The sequence below is a fragment of the Macaca thibetana genome, chromosome 8 (assembly GCF_024542745.1).
Source record: "Macaca thibetana thibetana isolate TM-01 chromosome 8, ASM2454274v1, whole genome shotgun sequence".
NCBI lineage: Eukaryota > Metazoa > Chordata > Mammalia > Primates > Cercopithecidae > Macaca > Macaca thibetana.
In genome coordinates this window covers 134,739,411-134,760,151 of record NC_065585.1, presented here as the reverse complement: position 1 = coordinate 134,760,151, position 20,741 = coordinate 134,739,411, and the positions used below count along the sequence as shown (strand labels likewise).

At 36.4% G+C, this 20,741-nt stretch overlaps 1 protein-coding gene across 3 annotated transcripts; it reads left to right on the top strand.

Annotated features, from left to right (window-relative positions):
- Window positions 1-17: 17 nt before the first annotated feature.
- Window positions 18-18,965, top strand: LOC126961090 (putative zinc finger protein 705G). Of its 3 annotated transcripts, none has more exons than XM_050801133.1 (7): window positions 18-76; window positions 1,671-1,863; window positions 14,710-14,792; window positions 16,498-16,624; window positions 17,652-17,744; window positions 18,236-18,316; window positions 18,780-18,965. In XM_050801133.1, the coding sequence occupies exons 3-7, from the start codon at window positions 14,781-14,783 to the stop codon at window positions 18,806-18,808; spliced, it is 342 nt and encodes a 113-aa protein (XP_050657090.1). In that variant the 5' UTR covers window positions 18-76; window positions 1,671-1,863; window positions 14,710-14,780; the 3' UTR covers window positions 18,809-18,965. The 3 variants fall into 3 exon arrangements, with proteins under 3 accessions (XP_050657090.1, XP_050657092.1, XP_050657091.1); XM_050801134.1 differs by lacking the exon at window positions 18-76 and adding an exon at window positions 99-462; XM_050801135.1 differs by lacking the exon at window positions 17,652-17,744.
- Window positions 18,966-20,741: the final 1,776 nt, after the last annotated feature.

The window sequence follows — 20,741 nt, the reverse complement described above, 5'->3', positions numbered from 1 at the left end:
TCACTGCCGACGTCACAATCCCCGCACCTACTTGTCTCAGCCGCGGAAGCTCTACGTAGCTGTCAGGCGCTGGGAGGTTGGTGCCCCGCCATGTTTTTCTGCCTTTTGTCTTTTCACCTTCTCCCTTCCCCACCCAGTGCCCCGTCTAAGTCCCCACTCGGAAGTGGATTCTCACCCCTCGCGGCCCTTTGTGGGCAACGCCAGGAGGAGGAAGACCGCAACCTCCCGCTGGCTTTGGGATATCTTAGACATCAGTAGTCTCCTAAGGCCCTCCACGCTGTCCGCACCCCTCCTTCATCCTCGCGTCTCTTGGGACCCTGTCCTGCTGCCCTCAGTCCTCTCCTTAGTCGCAGACTCGGAGAGGCCCCTGAACCCCCTCGGCTTGGACATCACCGGCCACCGTCCTGTGACACCCTGTGATCTTCTGTCCCAAATCTCATTCCACTGACTGTGCCTGTCAGGGTGTGCTTAAGATTTTTGGTGTCCCAATATAAAGTGTGCTCTTATTGGCAACGGGAACTCTTCATTCTGTTCTTGTGAATGTAGATGTGAAGCCAGGGGATAAGGAGAAAAGAGAGGCCAAAAGAGAATCAGAGAGCCAGGGAGCCAGGGAGAGTGAGGTTGAAAAAGAAGGTAAAATTGACTACTGGGAAGCTGTCTCTGATGGATTTTGAAAAGCAGTGATAATGAAAGATTTCTAGAAGCTTTGTAGAAGGTGTTGAAAAAATAGTGAAAGTTTTGTGGGCAAGAAGTAGTGGGATAGATGACATAGACAAAGAGAATCAGGAGAGAGGTGGAGGACAGAATAGAAAGGGGATTCTGACCAACCATAGCAGGGAGGAGTAAAGGAAAGATAGATCCCTAATTCATTAGGGTTTTTTAAAAAAAATGCCTTAATTATATACTCTTTTAATTTTGTTTCAAATTCAGATGATGAGGCCTTCTCAGTTTTTCAGTCTTTATTTTATTTTGGGAATATCTTTTAGTACTTAGTAAAAGGATTTTATGCTATTTCAATGTGTTCTTGGAAAGGATCTTGTTTTTTTTTATATTAACAGTGAAAACCTAGTTTAATCAGTAAGTCTGTTCTTCTACTGTTTCCATTATTTCCTTACATGGCCTTTTAACTGGGTCTGTAAAATACAATTTTCTGTGAAGTATATGTTCCCTTGACCTCTCTCTGTAAAATTTTCAAGGATGGGATGAAGTACCCAGGAATTTTGTTCTAACAGAGCCATTCTGTTCCTGATTACTAAATTGCTCAGAGCTATTTCAATCCAATAATTAGGTATCCTTAATTTCATAGTTTTGATAATTAATGAGTTGTTCTGGAAAAAAGGAATTAAATGCTTGAAATCAGATTATTGTGATTAAAATCATGAGAAAGAAGTTGCTCAAAAGTATGAAATATGGCATAGAATCTTTAGGGGAAGGAGAAGGACAAACCTTATCACAGTTTGTCACAGCGCATAATTCTAGTGAAGCTAGTGGTGATTCTCTACTGGCCTCTACAGTAGGTTCTCTACTGGTTCTCTACAGTACTCTCTACTAGCCTCTCCTACTGACCTTGCCTGCCCCAAGACCCAAGTACAGAATGTCAAGACAGTTTGATGGGGGGAGAGTCAAGACTTTTTAAACTAAGTACAGAACAAAAGTATCTCTCCAATTAGGAGGGGACACTTGGTGCTGTAAAGTGAGCTTGGAGAATGACAAGAAACATGCTGTTTGTGAGTTAAGGATCCAGGAATGGGAGAGAGACTGGGAAGTTCAACAAGAAACATGAAAATCTCTGCCCATCCTCACCTGGTGACCCTGTGCTTAGCAGCTACAAGAAGAGAATATGGGGACTGTTTTCAAGGAAAGGTCAGTCTAGCTCACATACTCCACTGTTACTATGTAATGTGTGGGTTTCAGTAGGATAGAAGAGTTTTCCACAGGCAGTGGCAGAAAACTCCACCTGTTTGTCTTCATTAGAAGGTTATTGCCCCTGAATCATTGATGTTTTGGTTGATGGGAGAGCACTATCTTATCTACATGTTAAATTCCTCCCCATGAGCATGGTTGTGGCAAAGGAAGGGGTTATGTTCATGTCAAGCCCTGGAAGTCACATTCTCATTACTCAAGGTGATTTCCCAAGATGGATCTTGCCAGAGAAAAACAGAGAGAAAACTTAGAGAAGGATCAAGGAGTCAGGAACGGCTCTTAAAAAAAAAAAAAAGAAGAGGTTGTATTTTTAATTGATGGTGCTGCCTTCCCATTTCTGAAATGCTGTTTTTAGGATGTGCTAATGTCTTATTTAAATACCCTACCTAACACATTTGCTAGCACTCTCTAGTGGCCTTTCCTAAGCCCCTTCCCATCTATAATCAGATTCTGTCTCACCATGAATGAGCAACATGAAAATTGTGAAGTGACTTTATTTATAGGGTCATCATGGGAAGGGCTTCTTGCTCGGACATGTATGGGAAATGAGGAGTATGTTCCTTACTATCAGTGAGGTTGGGCAGCTGGCATTTTTTAGCGCACACAGCTACATGCACTGTCAGGTACCTGTAGACCAGGATTAGAGAAACTGCATGTACAAGTAATATATTAATGTTCAGTAATAGTTGGATAATCCTGGAAAAGAAGATTGATAAAGTGAAACTTGCTCTACTTGATTTTTTTTTGTTGTTATGAATTTGAAATGTAACAAAGTGAATCAGTGTGTATCAAGCCTGAAAGTATTAATGATTTGGAATAGAAAGGAGAAGTCTGAAGCTGACACCACTAAAAAATTTAAATGACATTTTGTCAACACGAAAGAAAGTGTTATATTCTGGAATTGCTTTTAAAAAAATGAGACTAACCTAAACATCTAACAGTAGGAATTTATTAAATTATTCACAACAGACCCATCCCAAGGAGACCTTACTTTTCATGGAATTTTAAAGAATGCTTTAGTGGTTATTCCAGTGTACCAATGAAATCACTGAATTGTCTGGAAAGGCTTGAGGGTTCCTATGCTTTGGGCAAGTTGGAGTTTGCTGGATCAAGAGATGGTACATTCATATTTTGATAATTTTGGGAAATATCTTCCCACCCCCTCCAAAACTGCAAATACATTCTGACCCACCAGCAACCTGTGAGATTTTCCTCCTATTTTAACTTGATCCCACATACTTTAATCTTTTTTTGCAGAAATGGAAAAATGATAACTCTTTGTATTTATTTCCATGTAATTGATTACTAATGGCAGACAATACATTTTATTAATATTTTATTTTTAGACATGTACATGTAAATTTATTTTCTACTTGACTCCTCTCATTATATTTTTAGATAGTTTTAATTATGCATGTGTATAAATATATATGCACTTTGTGTGTTTTTGTTATAATTTTTCTGCAGTGAAACATACAACTTTCCTTGATGCCCCCGGTTGTTTTTTGTCCTCCTCTGGAAAGTCTACCCTGTTTATTTATTATAAAATACTATGTTCATTTCATCCCTGATATTATATTGTTTAAAGTTGTTTGTTGTAGATGTTCAGTTTGATTTATTTTTATTTTTCAAATAATTTAGATGCAGATCTAATTTGACAAATCTCTACCTTGTATTACTTTTCACAGTTATTTTGGCTTTGTCCTTACTGAAAATCAAAATTGATATTTAGACCTTTTTAATTTTTTTTATTTTACTTTAAGTTCTGGGATACCTGTGCAGAATGTGCAGGTTTGTTACATAGGTATGCATGTGCAATGCTGTTTTGCTGCACCTATCAATCTGTCATCTAGGTTTTAAGCCCTGCATGCATTAGGTATTTGTCCTAATGCTCTCCCTCCCCTTATCCCGACTCTCGACAGGCCCTTGTGTGTGATGTTTCCTTCCCTGTGTCCATGTGTTCTCACTGTTCTTTCCCTGTGTCCATGTGTCCCACTTATGAGGGAGAACATGTGATGTTTAGTTTTCTGTTCCTGTGTTTGCTGAGAATGATGGCTTCAAAATTCCTTCATGCCCCTGCAAAGGACATGAACTCATATTTTTATGGCTGCATAGTATTCTGTAGTATATATGTGCCACATTTTCTTTATCCAGTCTATCATTGATGGGCATTTGGGTTGGTTCCAAGTCTTTGCTATTGTAAATAGTGCTGTAATAAACATATGTGTGCATGTGTCTTTATAGTAGAATGATTATAATTGTTTAGGCATATACCCAGTAGTGGGATTGCTGGGTCAAGTGGTATTTCTGGTTCTAGATCCTTGAGGAATCACCACACTGTCTTCCACTATGGTTGAACTAATTTACACTCCCACCAATAGTGTAAAAGGGTTCCTATTTCTCTGCATCCTTGCCAGCATCTGTTGTTTCCTGACTTTTTAATAATCACCATTCTAACTGGCATCAGATGGTATCTCATTGTCGTTTTGATTTGCATTTCTCTAATGAGCCATGATGACAAGCTTTTTTTCATATGTTTGGTGGCCGCATAAATGTCTTCTTTTGAGAAGTGTCTGTTCACATCTTTCACCCACTTTTTGATGGTTTTTTTTTTTTTTTTTTTTTTTGTAAATTTGTTTAAGTTCCTTGTAGATTCTGGATGTTAGACTTTTGTCAGATGGGTAGCTTGCAAAATTTTTCTCCTGTTCTGTACATTGCCTGTTCATTCTGATGATAGTTTCTTTTGCTGTGCAGAAAGTCTTTAGTTTCATTAGATACCATTTGTCAGTTTTGGCTTTTGTTGCAATTGCTTTTGGTGTTTTAGTTATGAAGTCTTTGCCCATTCCTATGTCCTGAGTGGTATTGCCTAGGTTTTCATCTGGAGGGACAACCAAATATCTTATGTTCTCACTTATATGTGGAAGCTAAGCTATGAGGATGCAAAGGCATAATAAGAATGGTAAAATGGACTTTGAGGACTCCGGGGAAAGGGTGGGTGGGTAGTGAGGGATGAAAGACTACACATTGTGCAGGGAACACACCACACCAAAATCTCAAAAATCACCACTGAAGAACTTATCTATGTAACCAAACACTACTTGTTCACAAAAATCTATTGAAATAAATAAAAATAAAGAGGCACTCAACAATCCCCCAGAAATCTGCATATAGCTTTTGACTCCCCCAAAACTTCCCTAATAGTCTACTGTTGACTGGAAGCCTTAGTGATAATATAAAGCCATTTAATACATATTTTTATGTTATATGTACTATATACTCTATTCTTACAATGAAGTAAGCTAGAAAATAAAATAGAAAGTAGGACAGGGGATACTAGAGGCAGGGCAGGGTAGTGGGACTAGGGCAGAAAGGAAAAAAAATTGTTAAAGGATATAAAACTATAGCCAGATAAGAGGTATTAAGTTCCAATGCTTTATAGCAGTGTAGGATGACTTAGTACTTTTTGCTCATCAGGTCTGATTAACATGATGTAACTAACGTGGTGGACCAATGTGATGTTCTGTGGACTTTCTAGGGGATCCAAGTCCCTCCAGACTATATTGAGGCAGAGAACTGGAGTGTTAACATAGCTCTGGGGAAAGACCATGATTTTGTCTGTTATTAATATTTGTCCTTTGTAAATGGAGACTGCTTCTAATCCTCATTCTTGACAGATATTGAAAAGAACACATTCACTAGATGAGTAGCTGCACATCTTACATCAGAGACTGTGCTACTCTGCTCTGGTAATATACTACTACTAGCATAGCTGTGAAATTGAGGCTGCCACTTAAAAAAATTCAAAAAACTATAAAAACAAAACACAAATAAATAAAATAATGACTAATTACAACAATGACCATTATTACATTAATGGTATTAATTATGCTATTGATAATGATTTAGAAAACCCCAAGGGGCTTAGAAATTATAGTACAGTCTTCCCTAACTGAATAAGGCATCTATAACAGGCCTAATGGACTAGACTGGAGCCCAAGCCCTAGGTGTGCACAAGGAAATATGTCACAAGAGGCAAAAAAGAACAGGAGGGAAAAGAGAATCAGCTTGGAGAAGGGCGATGGGAGAATGCGAGAATTTCTGCATAAACACCTAGCAGAGAGGTCAATGGGTGCTGGTAGAGGGATTCTGGTCTGAGACCTGTCTGCAGAATGACACCTATCGGATTTAAGGACTTCAGCCAGCTGCCTGACAGGCTGGTATTAATACAAGCAAAGTTTTGGGTGTATTGATAAGTTTTTAGATTCAACTCCAAGGCAAGATCTGGGAGATAAATAATTGATCAAAGAAATAATTTATCAAAATTAAAATCTTCTACTCTGCCAAAGGCACTGCCCAGATCATGAGAAGAGAAGCCACATACTATAGGAAAATCAATTGCAAAAGGCATATCTGATAAATGACTGTTACTCAAAATATACAAAGAATTCCAAAGATTGAGCAATAAGAAATCAATGACCTGATTTAAAAATGTGCAAAATACCTGAAAGGATACCTCACCACAGTAAATATACAGATTGCAATAAGCATAAGATGGGATACTCAATATTATATATTATCAAGTAATTGAAAATTAAAACAACAATGAGATACCTCTACATTAAAGTGGTGTGGTGGAAGCCTAAAACATTGACAACATCAAATGCTGGCTAGGATGTATAACAAAAGGAACTCTCATTTATTGCAGTTGGGAATGCAAAATGATATGGCTACTTTGGAAAACAGTTTGGCAGTTTCTTTCTTTCCTTTTTTTTTTTTTTTTTTGAACAGTCTTGCTCTGTTGTCCAGGCTGTGACGTGATCTCGGCTCACTGCAACCTGTCTCCCGGGTTCAAATGATTCTCCTGCCTCAGCCTCAGCCTCCTGAGTAGCTGGGATTACAGTTGCCTGCCACCACCCCACTAATTTTTTGTATTTTTAGTAGAGACAGTTCACCATGTTGCCAGGCTGGTCTCAAACTCCTGACCTCAAGTGATCCACCAGCCTCAGTCTCCCAAAGTACTGGGATTACAGGCGTGAGCCACTGTGTCTGGCTGGCAGTTTCTTTACAAGCTAAACAGGATGGGCACCAGGCCTCATGCCTATAATCCCAACACTTTGGAAGGCCAAATTGCTTGAGGCCAGGAGTTTGAGACTGCAGTGAGCTATGATTGCACCACTGCACTACAGCCTGGGCAACAGAGTGAGACCTTGTCTCTATTAAAAACAAACAGATAAAAAACCTAAACATACCATATAATCCAGCAATTGCACTTTTTTGTGTTTACCCAAATAAACTGCACTGGAGAAACATGCACATAAATATTTGTACCAGCCTTATTCATAATTGTGAATACATGTAATGCACAAAGATTTTCTTCAGTAGGTGAAAGGATAAAGTCTGCTATATCCAAATAATGGGATATTACTTAGCATTATAAAGGTGAGCTATTGGCCAGGCACAGTGGCTCATGCCTGTAATCTCAGCACTTTTGGAGACTGAGGTGGGAGGATTGCTTGAGCTCAGGCACTTGAGACCAGCCTGGGTGGCAAAGTGAGACCTCATCTCTACTAGAAATCAAAAACATTAGCCGGGTATGGTGGCATGGTCTTGTAGCTCCAGCTACTCAGGAGACTGAAGTGGGAGAATCACTTGAGCCTGGGAGGTCAAGGTTGCAGTTAGCCTTGATCATGCCACCGAACTCCAGATTCCAGCCTGGGCAACAGAGTGAGACCTTGTTGGTATTAAAAAAAAAAAAAAAAAGTTGTTAACCCTTGAGAAGACATGGAAGAACAATAATACATATTATTAAGAAAAAGAAGCCAATCTGAAAGGGCTACATACTGTGTGATTGCAACTATGTGACATGATGGAAAAGACAAAACTATGGAGGCAGTACAAAGATCAGCAGCTACCAGGTGTTAGGGTTAAGGGAGTGAATAGGCAGAGCATAGAGGGTTTTGGGCCATTTAAACTGTTATTTGTGAACAATACTACTAAAAACATGTCACCCTTTATCTGAAGTTTCAGTTTTGACAGTTTCAGTCACCTGTAGTCAACCACAGTCTAAAAATTTTAGGTAAAAAGAATTCCAGAAATAGTTTCAAAGTTTTAATTTGTGGGCTGTTCTGTACCATGATGGTGAAATTGCTGTCTGAACTATTGACATCATTGTGGCAGTATGATCCAGTGTCACCTGAAGCAGACGATCCTCCTTCTGACATTTTGTTAGAAGGTCAGTAGTAGTGTAATACTATGTCATAATGCCTGTGTCCCTTCTGACATTTTGTTAGGTCACTAGTAGTGTAATATTATGTCACAATGCCTGTGTCATTCATCTCACTTCATATGAACACATAGGTATTTTAGCATCTCACATCATACAAGAAGAAGGGTGAGTACAGTACAATTTTTTTTTTCGAGATGGAGTCTCACTCTGTCACCCAGGCTGGAGTGCAGTGGTGTGATCTCAGCTCACTGCAACCTCTGCCTCCCCAGTTCAAGCAAAACTCCTGCCTCAGCCTCCCTAGTAGCTGGGATTACAGGTGTGTGCCACCACACCTGGTTAATTTTTGTATTTTTAGTAGAGATGGGGCTTCACCATGTTGGCCAGGCTGGTCTCGAACTCCCGACCTCAGGTGATCCCCCCACTTCGGCCTCCCAGAGTGCTGGGATTACAGGCTTGAGTCACCATGCCCAGCCCAGTACAAAATATTTTGAGATACACACACAACACACATACAGAGAGACCACATTCACAAAATTTTATTACAGTGTAATGTTATAATTGTTCTGTTATGAATAAAAATTCCCTGAAGTACTTACCAGGTCCCAAACATTAAAAAGGCAAGAAAGTCAAGTTTTTCTTGAGGTTGCAGTCACCACACAAAGGAGCCCAGAGATTCTTTCTCTCACCAAAAAAATTGCTGTTTGGGTAGAGATCTTCCCTTACATACTGATGATAACCTCATTAAACACACAATTCAAAAGAAACACTCTAATTACGTCAGATGGGAATCAATGTAAATCTAATCAAGACATGCCTTTTACAAAATATTTCCCCAATAATTAGGTAAATCACGTAGATATAATTGCAGAAAAAATACATTATGCCATTTGTTTTTTGAAAGTATTCTTAGAGTAGTTTTAGGTTTATAGAAAAACTGAAAAGAAGATGCAGAGTTTTCTCATATAACCCCTGACCCCACAAATTGATCATCTCTTCCATTATCAACATCCCCCAACAGAGTGGTACATTTGTTATAATTGATAAACCTACACTGACACATCTTAATCACCCTAAGTCCATAGTTTACATTAGAGTTCACTCTTAGTGTTGTACATTCCATGAGTTTTGACAACGTATGTAGTGGTGTTTCCTTATCCACAGAGGATATATTCCAAGACCCAGTGGATGCCTGAAACTATGAATAGTACTGAATATATATATTCTCTTTTTCCTATAAATACAGACCTATGATAAAGTTTAATTCATAAATTAGGCACAGTAAAAGACTAACAACTCCTGACCTCAAGTGGTCCCATGCCTTGGTCTCTCAAAGTGCTGAGATTACAGGTGTGAGCCACTGCTCCTGGCCAACTATGTGTTTTCATACTGTTGAGATTAAGTTTCTCGTATATTCCAGATATTAGCCCCTTGTTGGATGAATAGTTTGCAAATATATTCCTCCATTCCACAGGTTGTCTCTTCACTCTGGTGACTTTTTCCTTTGCTGTGCAGAAGCTTTTTAATTTAATTTGTCTAGTTTTTAGAAAATTGTTTTAGTTTTGTTTTTGTTGCCTGTGCGTTTGAGGTCTTAGCCCTAAAATTTTTGCCTAGCTCAATGTCCTGAAGGTTTTGTTCTCTGTTTTATTTTTATAGTTTTACAGTTTCAGGTCCTACATTTATGTTTTAATCCCTCTTGATTTGATTTTTGCATATGGTGAAAGTTAGGCATTTTTTATGCATATGGATGTCAGATTTTCCCAGCACAATTTATTGAAGAGAGTTACCTTTCCCCTGTGGTATTCTTGACATCTTTGTTGAAAATCAGTTGACTGTAAATATATAAATACACGAATTTATCTCTGAGTTCATTACTCTGTTTCATTGGTCTGTGTAGCTGTTTTTATACCACTACTATGCTGTTTTGGTTATTACAGTTTTGTGATATATTTTGAAGCCAGGTAATATGATGCCTCCAGCTTTGTACTTTTTGCTTGGGATGGCTTTGACAATGTGTACTCTTTTTTTATTCTATATAAATTCTATAATTAATTGTCTGTTTCTGTGAAAAATGACATTGGTACTTTGATAGAGATTATGTTGATTCTGTAGGTTGCTTTAGGCATTATGGTAATTTTAATGATATTAATGCTTCTGATCCACAAATGTGGTATGTCTTTCCATTTGTTTATGTCTTATTAATTGTGTCTCATTTGTTTGTGTTTCTTCCATTTGTTTCCATTTGTTTGTGTTTATTTCATCAGTGTATTGTTGTTTTCCTTGTAGAGATCTTTCATCTTCTTGGTTAAATGTATTTCTAGGTATTTTGTTATTTTTTGTAACTATTGTAAATGGTATTGTCTTTTTATTTTTTTTATCAGCTAGTTAATTATTGGTGTATGAAAACACTGATGATTTTTCTAGGTTGATTAATATCCTACCACTTGACTGTTTATCAGATCTAAGAGAATTTTGATGAAGTCTTTAGGCTTTTCAAGGTATAAGATTATATCATCTGCAGAAAGGGACAATTTGACTTCCTCCTTTTAAATTTTGTTGCTATTTTTTTTTCTTGCTGTATTGCTCTGGCTGGGACTTCAAGCATTACAGTGAAGAGAAGCATTGAAAATGGACACCTGTGTCTTGTCCCTTATCTTAGACAAAAAGCTTTCAACTTTTTACCTTTGAACGATGTTAGCTATGAGTTTGTCGTATATGGTCTTTATTGGGTTTCGGTAGCTACCTTCTGTATTTAATCTAAGAGTTTTCATTATAAAGGTGTGTTGAATTTTATCAAATGCTTTTTTCTCATCTATTGAGACATGTTTTTAACCTTTTATTTTGTTAAGGTGGTAGATCACATTTGTAGATTTGCATATGTTGAACCATCCTTGCATTCTTGGGATAAATTTCTCTTGATTATGGTGAATGACTTTTGAAAGATGTTATATTCAGTTCACTCATATTTCATTGAGGACTTTTGCATCAATGTTCACCAGGAATTTTGGCATGCATTTTTTTCTTATAGTGTCCTTGTCTGGCTTCGGTATCAGGGTAATACTGGCCTTGTAAAATTAGATTGGAAGTATTTTCTTCATTTCAATTCTTTGGAAGAGTTTGAGAAAAATTCATACTAGTTATCTTTAAATGTGTTAGAGTTCACCTGTGAAGCCATTTGGTCCTGTGGTTTTCTCTGATGAGAGATTTTTACTTAATATTTCAATCTTCTTACTAATTACTGGTCTATTCAGATTTTTTATTTAGTTGTGCTTCAGTCTTGGTAGTTTGTATGTGTCTAGAAACATATCCATTTGGTTGTATGTGTCTAGAACATTTTCATTTATAGATTAATTTGTTGGTGTATAACTTTTCATAGAAATTTCCTATAATCATTTGTATTTCTGTGGTATCTGCTGTAATATCTTCTCTTGCATTTTTCATTTTATTTATATGAGGCTTATTTTTGTTCTAGCCTGGTTAACGGTTTGTATATTTGGTTTACATTTTCTAAAAAACAGCTCTTAGTTTTATGAATTTCTTTCTAGTCTTTCTCTAATTTTTATTTTATTTATTTCTCCTCCAATTTTTTTCCCTCTGCTAACTTTGGGCTTAGTTTTTTTCTTTTTCTTTTTTTAGGTCCTTGAGGTGAAACATTAGATTGTTTATTTAAGATCTATCTTCTTTTTGATACAGGCATTTATTGGTATATTTTTTTCTTTTATTTTATTTCAATAGTTTTTCAGGGAACAGGTGTTTTTTGGTTACATGGATATGTTCTTTAGTGGTGATTTTGGAGATTTTGGTGCACCTGTCACCTGAGCAGTGTACACTGTACTCAATGTTTGTCTTTTATCCCTCACTACTCTCTCAGCCTTCCCCATGAGTCCTCAAAGTCCACTGTATCATTCTTATACCTTTGGGTCCTCATAGCTTAGCTCCTTCTTCCAAGTGAGAACATACGATATTTGATTTCCCATTCCTGAGTTACTTCACTTAGAATAATGGTCTCCAGCTCCATCCAAGTTGCTGGAAATGCCATTATTTCATTTGTTTTTAATGGCTGAGCAGTATTCCATGGTGTATATATACCACATTTTCTTTATCCACTTGTTGGTTGATGGTCATTTAGGCTGGTTCTGTATTTTTGCAGTTGCAAATTGTGCAGCTAAAAACATGCATATGCAAGTGTCTTTTTCATATAATGACTTCTTTTGTTTTTAATAGAATGGTAGTTCTACTTTTTGTTCTTTAAGGAATCACCATACATTTTATACAGTTTTCTATAATGGTTGTACCAATTAACATTTTCACCAGCAGTGTATTTTCCCTTTTCACCTCATTCATGCAAACATTTATTATTTTTTGATTTTATAATTATGGCCATTTTTGTGGGAGTAAGATGGCATCTCATTGTGGTTTTGATTTGGATTTCCATGATAATTAGTGATGTCAAGCATTTTTCCATATGCTTGTTGGGTATTTTTATATTTTCTTCTGAGAATTGTCTATTCATGTCCTTTGCCTACTTTTTTATGGGATTACTTGTATTTTTTCTTGCTGATTTGTATGAGTTCCTTGTAGATTCTGGATATTAGTCCTTCATCAGATGCATACTTTGCAAAGATTTCTGGCCTTAAGTAATCCTTCTTCCTTGGACTCCCAAAATGCTGGTATTACAGCCATGAGCCATCATGCTTGGCCTATGTGACCTTACTATCAAAGTGTGCTTCTTTTAGGCAGCATATAGTTGGGAATTGTTTTTCATTTCAAACCACTCATGTTTTTTGAAAGGAAAATTTAATTCATTTACATTTAAGGTAATTATTGATAGTTAAGGACTTACTACTGCAATTTTGTAATTTATTTTCTGGTTGTTTTGTAGGAGGGTTTTTGTTCCTTCCTTTCTTGTCTTTTTTTGTGTTTTGATGATGTTCTGTCGTGGTATACTTTGACTCTTATGTAACAGGCTATTTTAAGCTGATGACAACTTAGTGTTAATTACATGCAAAACTTTTGCACTTTTCACTTTCCCTGTCACCATTTGTGGTATTGATGTCTAAATTTACATTTCCTTTTGTAATTTGTATCCCTTAAGAATTTATTATAGCTAGATTTTAAACTAGTTTTTTTCACCTTCATAGTGCATATAAATTGCTTTAACATCACTTGTATGATTAGAGTATTCTGAATATGAATATATATTGCTTATATCATGTTATTTTACCTTCATATATTTTATATCATTAATTTCCAGGTTTTTGTTTCAGCTTAAACTCGCTTTAGCAATTTTGGTAAGACAGGCCTAGTGATGATTACCTACCTTAACTGTTATCTGTCTGGGAAAAGTATTTCTCTCTCATTTCTGAAGAGCATCTTTGCTGAGTATTCTTGATTGGACTTTTTTTTTCAGCATTTTTGAATATATTGTTCAACCTTTCTGGTCTGCTTTGTTTCTGCTGAGAAATCTTCTCAAAGCCATAACCAGACTCGCTTGAATGTTATATGTTTCTTATGTCTTACTGCTTTCAGAATCCTTTTGTTTTGATTCTTGATCATTTGATTGTGATATATCTTGGTGAACTCCTTTTGGATGACTGGATATTTGTAACTTTTCTGTACCTGGATGTTGTTGTCTTTCCCCAGATTTGGGAAATTTTAAGCCATTTTTATTTATATTTGCTTTTGGGGATTTTTTCCCTCTATCTTCTCCTTTTGGAACTACTATTATGTCAAGGTAAATTTTTTTTGTCGTGTCCCATAATTCCCATAGGACTTCTTTATTATTTTTCATTCTTGCCTTTTTTGTTATTGTGACTGGATTATTTTAGATGTCTTCTCTTCATGCTTGCTGATTATTCTGTCTAGATTGACCTTCACTGTTCAGTGTAGTCTAGAATTCTTGATGAGCCAACTAGCAGAAACTCTAGACAGTGAGACCTTGCTGTTAGTTTCTCCAGCTGATAACTATTCTGTGAGATCAAGTGGAACTGCTGGCTGTTTTCTATGATCTGTTGATACCAATAGCAGGAATCTGTGGTCAGGTGAAACTGCTCTCTGTGCTCTGTAATCTCCTCTGATTGGGCAGGGTTACAGGCTGCCTTCCATGGCTAGGCTGTATCATTCTTTAGAATCCGTAGTGGAACAGGGAGATATACTTGGTTCTGAATTTAAGTGAGGTTTCTGGGCTTCCTGCTGAGACACTCGGCATGGGCAGGGCTAGAGGTTCTGCTTCTCAGATACGTAAGAATGCAGGCTTACTTCTCAGCCTGGGGAAGCCTTTAGCAGCACACTGAGGCATTTTGAAGTCACTACTAGGTCAATGGGGTTTAGCAGGGCCACATACTTCTATCCAAACCTATTCATTCATTTGAATTTTCTCCCAACCTTCTTACTTTTGCCCCTGGGTGAGGAGGACAGTCCTCTGTGTGTTTGTCTTAGTGTGCTCTGCATGGCTCCATCATTTGGCCTGAGGATCACAATGAGGCTAAGGTCTGAAGTTTCATGACAAGTTGGTCTGGAAATTGTACAAGACTATGGTCTCATGTTTTCTTTCCTGTCCTCAGCTTTGCCTTCTTAGTGCTGGGGCTGTCTGTGAAAATCCGGAAGTGGACTCCTTGCATCACAGTCATTGAAAATGCAGCCACAGGTGAGTATGAAATGTCTCTTTTTACTTAAGTTACACACATATTTTCAGAAAATGTGTGGGTCTTCTTCCATTGTCATGCATGTTCTAAGTGCAATCAACAGGTATTAGGGATCAGAGCTTTTGTCATACTTCCCCAAGACTCTAGGATGAGTATCCTTGGTCAGGAACTCATCAATAATTAATCTTCTTCCATAAGTATATAAATGTATTTTAGCCTCCATTAAAAATGTGCATTTAAATAAGAGTTGATAAATTTTATTTATTTCATGAAACCCATGATCTAACTGTGAAATAGTGGACACATTAACAGTGTTATTGGCTGTAATGGGTTTAGGATTGTGATGAATGCAGGTCATAGAGATGATTGAAGAACACTCATTTGCACTTGAAATGTTATAGTCCAAAAGGGAGCCAGGTATTTTCCCATGTGAGTTTAATGAATCTAGTGTGACAGGTCCTGGGTGAGCGCTGTGCAGTGTTAAGAGGCACATAAAAAGGTTTTAGACCAGAGAAAGCATGAGGTACAATTTAATTTTTCTCTTTTAAATTTCTTAAATTTTTGATTAAATGTGTTTGTAATTTTGAACTGTTTAAAGACAATACCTAAAATTCTCTTCATTGTCCTTGTCTCTAATCACACCACTTTCCTCTGTGTAATTATCTTGTTCTCAAATTTGATAATTGAAAGCAATGCATAGGTATATTTTTTAAATTGAGTCTATAGATTCATGAGAAGGAGTGTAATTGGTGGAATAAAATTTAAGCCCTGTGGAAATTTTTGCAGAAATATAGACCATAAGCTAATAAAGAAATTTGTTTAAACCTTGAGCAAATAGACAAGATGAAGTTCAAAGAAATAAATTGATAACTGGTGCTTGAAATTTTCAGGGAAAATTCAGATTAGAAAGCCTCATACCTCAAGAATGATCAGGCTAATACTGCCCTTTGGAACAGCAGTCTTAGAGGTTCCTGGTTTGTTCTGCTGCATTGTCTTTGAGCCTTTTTATGTGCATTTGAGTCAGGTAGAGTTGAGGGAGACATGCCCACAGATCCTAATTTCTGTAAAAAACTCATTGAGTTCTGAAAAATGCTTACGATTGTTTCAAGTCTGTCTGTATTTTTAATGAATAATAGACTAATGGTTTGTATTTAATGTTTATTTTCTAAGTAAAAAAAAAAAAAAAAAAAAACTTCCTACATAGGTTTTTTTCTTCCAACACACATAGTAAGTTATTAAATCAATTGATAAATGAGGAACCTATGGTTCATTTAGCAGAGTAATTAAGTATAGTTACAAAGCAACAAATCATAAGTATTATTTGCCTTGTAATTATTCTGTAAGTTACTTGAAATTGATGGGAAAGGAGTTGCAGTTATGAATTTTCAAGTGAAAATTTTATAATTACTTTTTGGAAGTCAAAATTACCAGTTTGTTGAACAATTTACAAGTTATATTATGCTACAACTCATGTTATATACCTTTACAATAAACTTTTATGAATTTAGATCATTTGTCTCTGAGAATGTATTTAAAAGGTAAAGATGCTAGCTCAGTACCGAGAATGAACTGGCTGGAGCTCAAATTGTGCTTTGATATTTCCATAGACCTAGTTACTTCCTCTTCTTCAGTGCTGTCATCTCAACTGTCCTCCTCTGGACTTTGGCAAAGATTAATTTGTTTAAATCTGAATGTCTGATATTTTAGGAATCGTTGACATTTGAAGACATAGCTCTAGACTTCACCCAGGAAGAAGGGGCCTTGCTAAACACATCACAGAAGAAGCTGTACAAAGATGTGATGCTGGAAATTACCAGTCATCTGGTCAGCATTGGTGAGTCCGCCTACATTTATGTATGTCTCTTTATATATGTGTGTATTCATTCAGCAAGAATCTAAAACATCTTTGGCCATGCACCTTCAATCTCTGCCATGATTCTTTCATAGCCCTTATAATTACATGAAATTTTAATTTAATTAATTAATATATTTTAATACAAGGTCTCATTCTGTTCCCCCAGGCTGGAATGTAATGATACAATCTTGGGTCACTACAGCGACCCTTTTACCTCAGCCTCCTGAGTAGCTGGGATTACAGGCACATCCCACACTCCATTGACTAAATTATTTTATTTTCTATAGCGATAAGGTCTCACTGTGTTGCCTAGGCTTGTCTCAAACTCCTGAGCTCAAGGGATCCTCCTTCCTTGGCCTCCCAAATTCCTGGGATTACAGACATAAGCCACTGTGCTTGGTCTGAAAGAATTATTTTTCTTTCCATTTTACTTACTTACCTATGATTTTTCACCCTGCTACAGTATAATCTTGAACATGATTTTCTGTACTTTTTGCTACTTAATCTCCATTGGAGGAGATCTGGAAAGTTCATGAATATTTTTGAGTGCATAAATAAGTAATAAATAGTTTACATAACTTCTATGTAACGCTTCTGTTCTAGCCACTATTCTAAGGCTTGAAACCAGATGAATGAAACCAATGGGCATATTCTTATACATATAGAACATACGTCTTTTGTGAAACTTTATGATTATGTGCTTCTGTCTGAAAATATTTACCCCACTTTGGAGACATTTGTTTCTCTCATTTAGGTAAGACCAATGCTTCTGCATTCTGTCCTGAAACTTGGGCATAGGCATCAGCATCTGTAGTTCCTCACTGTTTTGGGGCACACAACCTGAATTTTTAAAATCTCATGACAGACCTTTCTTTCTTCAAGGTGTTGTTAACTTGGCTAAACTTTATTTCGGCTATTCCTTTGTTGTAGCCTGGCCTACACTTGGTGAAAATGCATGCTTATTAGCACATAATTTAAAATCTGTATGCCTTTTTACCATGAACAGGGTATCCACTCCACAAATTAGGTGTGATTTTCCAACCAGAGCAAGGAAAGGAGCTATGGAAAGAAAGAACATTTTTCCAAGACCTGAGAACAAGTAAGCAGCAAAAACCTGTGCTTCAATGAGGAGGTGCCTGATCAGTGATTTTTTGAAATATCAAAAATTTTGAAGATCTTAAGTGAGTGATATTTTCTAAAATAAAGATGAAGAAAGTGGCATAAAATCACTCAGATGTCATTACTGGTATATATCAACTGTTAGTAATGTGTCCTACTACCATTATCTTAGTTTAGAATAAAGGATATTTATGCTCTTGAAGTTAAACTTTCACATAGTGATTCTTGTCCTGATACACCGTTTTGAAAATTTTCCATTTATCTCATCTCCATTTTACTTTATTCATATTATAGTTTTTCTAATTGTCAGTTCTTTATAAATGTATCTTTACTATTTAGAGTATTCCATTCTTTGACACATTAGCTCAATTTATGTATATATTTTTAAAACACACTAAATGAGCCTTGGTTATTTTCAACATTTTTAATCCCTTAATATCACTCTAACATATATTTTCTCAATTATTTTAGGTGGAGAAAGTGCACTTGAAAGCCAAATGACATCCACGCATCATGTCAGCAGGAGAGGCACAACTGTCATCATCCTAATGGGTAGGTATCATGTGTATGAATACTGGTTATGCAAATTAGAGATGTAGGAATAGGATAAGTTAGTAACTGAGAACAACCACCTGATTGCAATTAATATATTATTAACAGTTCTGAGCAAAATGTTTGGACAGTTTAAATTTAGTGAAGAAATTAATCTTAGCTTAAAATTATCACCTGAGATCTTTAAAAATGAAACAAAAACATATGAGAAAAATTGTTTATGCCCTATTTTTTGAAAAACATTAATCTCTTCACAATTGATCTGATTATTCTATGATTGAAATTCTAGAGAATGCAAAGAAAAAATATTTGTATGTGCTGAGAAGTAATACTTTATGTGTATTCAATTTACAATGAAAACATTTTAACTGGATGATTAACTAGACTTCATATGTAAATAAAATAATGTATGGATGTATGTGTACAAAGCATTGATAGTCTTTTATGTCCTTCCCAAAATCAGAAATCTCATTCTTAAGAGGATCTTCTTGAATTTCATGGTTTGGCAGAAGATTTCACTAATAACTCAGTAGTGACTCTTCAATATTTCTTAACTCACACACAAAAGTAATCCTATGCCAGCAAGCAGTGTGAAAAATCCTTTAGTGACCAGTCAAGCATCAGTCAACATAAACAAATTCATACTGGAGGTAAATCATATGAGTGTCTTCTATGTAGGAAATTCTTCAGTAATTGCTCTAACTGTAGACAATATGAAAGAATTCACAGTGGAGAGAAACCATATGAATGTCACATATATGGAAAATCCTTCAGTCAAAGAGTTGTCCTTAGAGAACATGAGAGAGCTCACACTGGGGAGAAACCATATGAATGCCACATATGTGGGAAAGCCCTTCATCAATATTCTCACTTTAGAAGGCATGAGAAAAGTCACAGGAGAGAGAAACCATATAAATGCCATTATTGTGGGAAATTTTTTACTGAAAGCTCTGGCCTTAGATGACATAAGAGACCTCACACTTCAGAGAAACCGTATGAATGTTGTGCATGTGAGAAAGCCTTCGGTCAATGTTCTTACCTTAGACAACATCAGAAAACTCACACTGGAGAGAAACAATATAAATGTCATTTTTGTGGGAAATCCTTCATTGAAAGTTCTGTGCTTAAACGACAAGAGAGGATTCACACTGGAGAGAAACCATATGAGTGAAATATATGTGGGGAAACCTTTATTCAAACATCTATTATTAAGCGACATGAGAGAACTCACACTGGAGAGAAACCATATGAATGTCATTTATGTGGGAAAGCCTTCAGTCAAAGTTATGTTCTTAGAATGCATGAGAAAACTCACACTGGAGGGCAGTGATAAAAATGTCTTCTGTCTCAAGTCCTTCAGTCACCATTCCTCCCTTAGACAACACGATGGTACTGTACACCAGAGAGACAATTAGAAATGTCTTTAGGAAATATTTGGACCATGGATGACAAAGCATTAGAAATGTAATTAATGTGGGACTAGGTATGGTGGCTTATGCTTGTAATCCCAGCACTTTAGGAGGATGATGCAGGAAGATCACTTGAGATCAGGAGTTTGAGATCAACCTAGACAATGTAGCAAGACCCAGTTTATAAATATTTACAAAAATAGCCAGGTTTGATGGCATGTACCTGTAGTCTGAAGTACTCAGGAGTCTGGGGCATGAGAATTGCTATAGCCCAGGAATTTCAGGCTGCAGTGAGTTATGATTGCACCAGTGCACTGTAGCCTGGGTGACAGAGTGAGTCCCTATCTTTAAAAAACATTAATGTGGAAGATAATTCAGCCATAGTTTTAATATGTAAACACACTAGCCAACTGCACAATAAAAAAAGCAATCGATTAGGAAAACTCCTCACTCATTACTCAGTTGAGCTAAAATATTTATATGGAAAATAATCCATATGTATGACATCCGTGTACCAAAGCTTTTACTAAGTGGTCTGATCACAAATGACAATGAGAGAATAAAAACAATGAATGTAAGTCTTTAGCAACCAATCAAAACGTTAAATGCAATAGAGGACTCGTGCAGAGGAATATTCCTAATTCTATAATCACTGTGAAAGTGCCTTTATTCATAATCTATTGTTAAGCAACATGGCACGACCCCTATATTTAGAATAACTTTAAACAAACATTTGGCAGGCACCAACCTTGATGTACACAAGAAAACTCATTGAAGGAATAACCTGTTAAACAGTAAGTGAGGAAGTCTTTTATATGATGAGAAGCCTCTGATGAACACCAAATATTTTACAATGGAGAAGTTATTAGTGAAAACAATGAGAAATTCTTTATTTGTGGAGTTACAGTTATGGCAATGTGAAAATCCACACTACCAATACTGTCTCAGTGTCAAGAATGAGGGAAAGTTGAATAATATTTATTTTTAGTTAATCTTAAAGTTCTGAAACCTTCTAT

Coding starts and splice junctions, on each gene's coding strand:
- LOC126961090 (XM_050801133.1), top strand. Junction 16,625..17,651: donor CAGTCATCTGGTCAGCATTG/GTGAGTCCGCCT, acceptor TACCATGAACAG/GGTATCCACTCCACAAATTA. Junction 17,745..18,235: donor TTTCCAAGACCTGAGAACAA/GTAAGCAGCAAA, acceptor CAATTATTTTAG/GTGGAGAAAGTGCACTTGAA.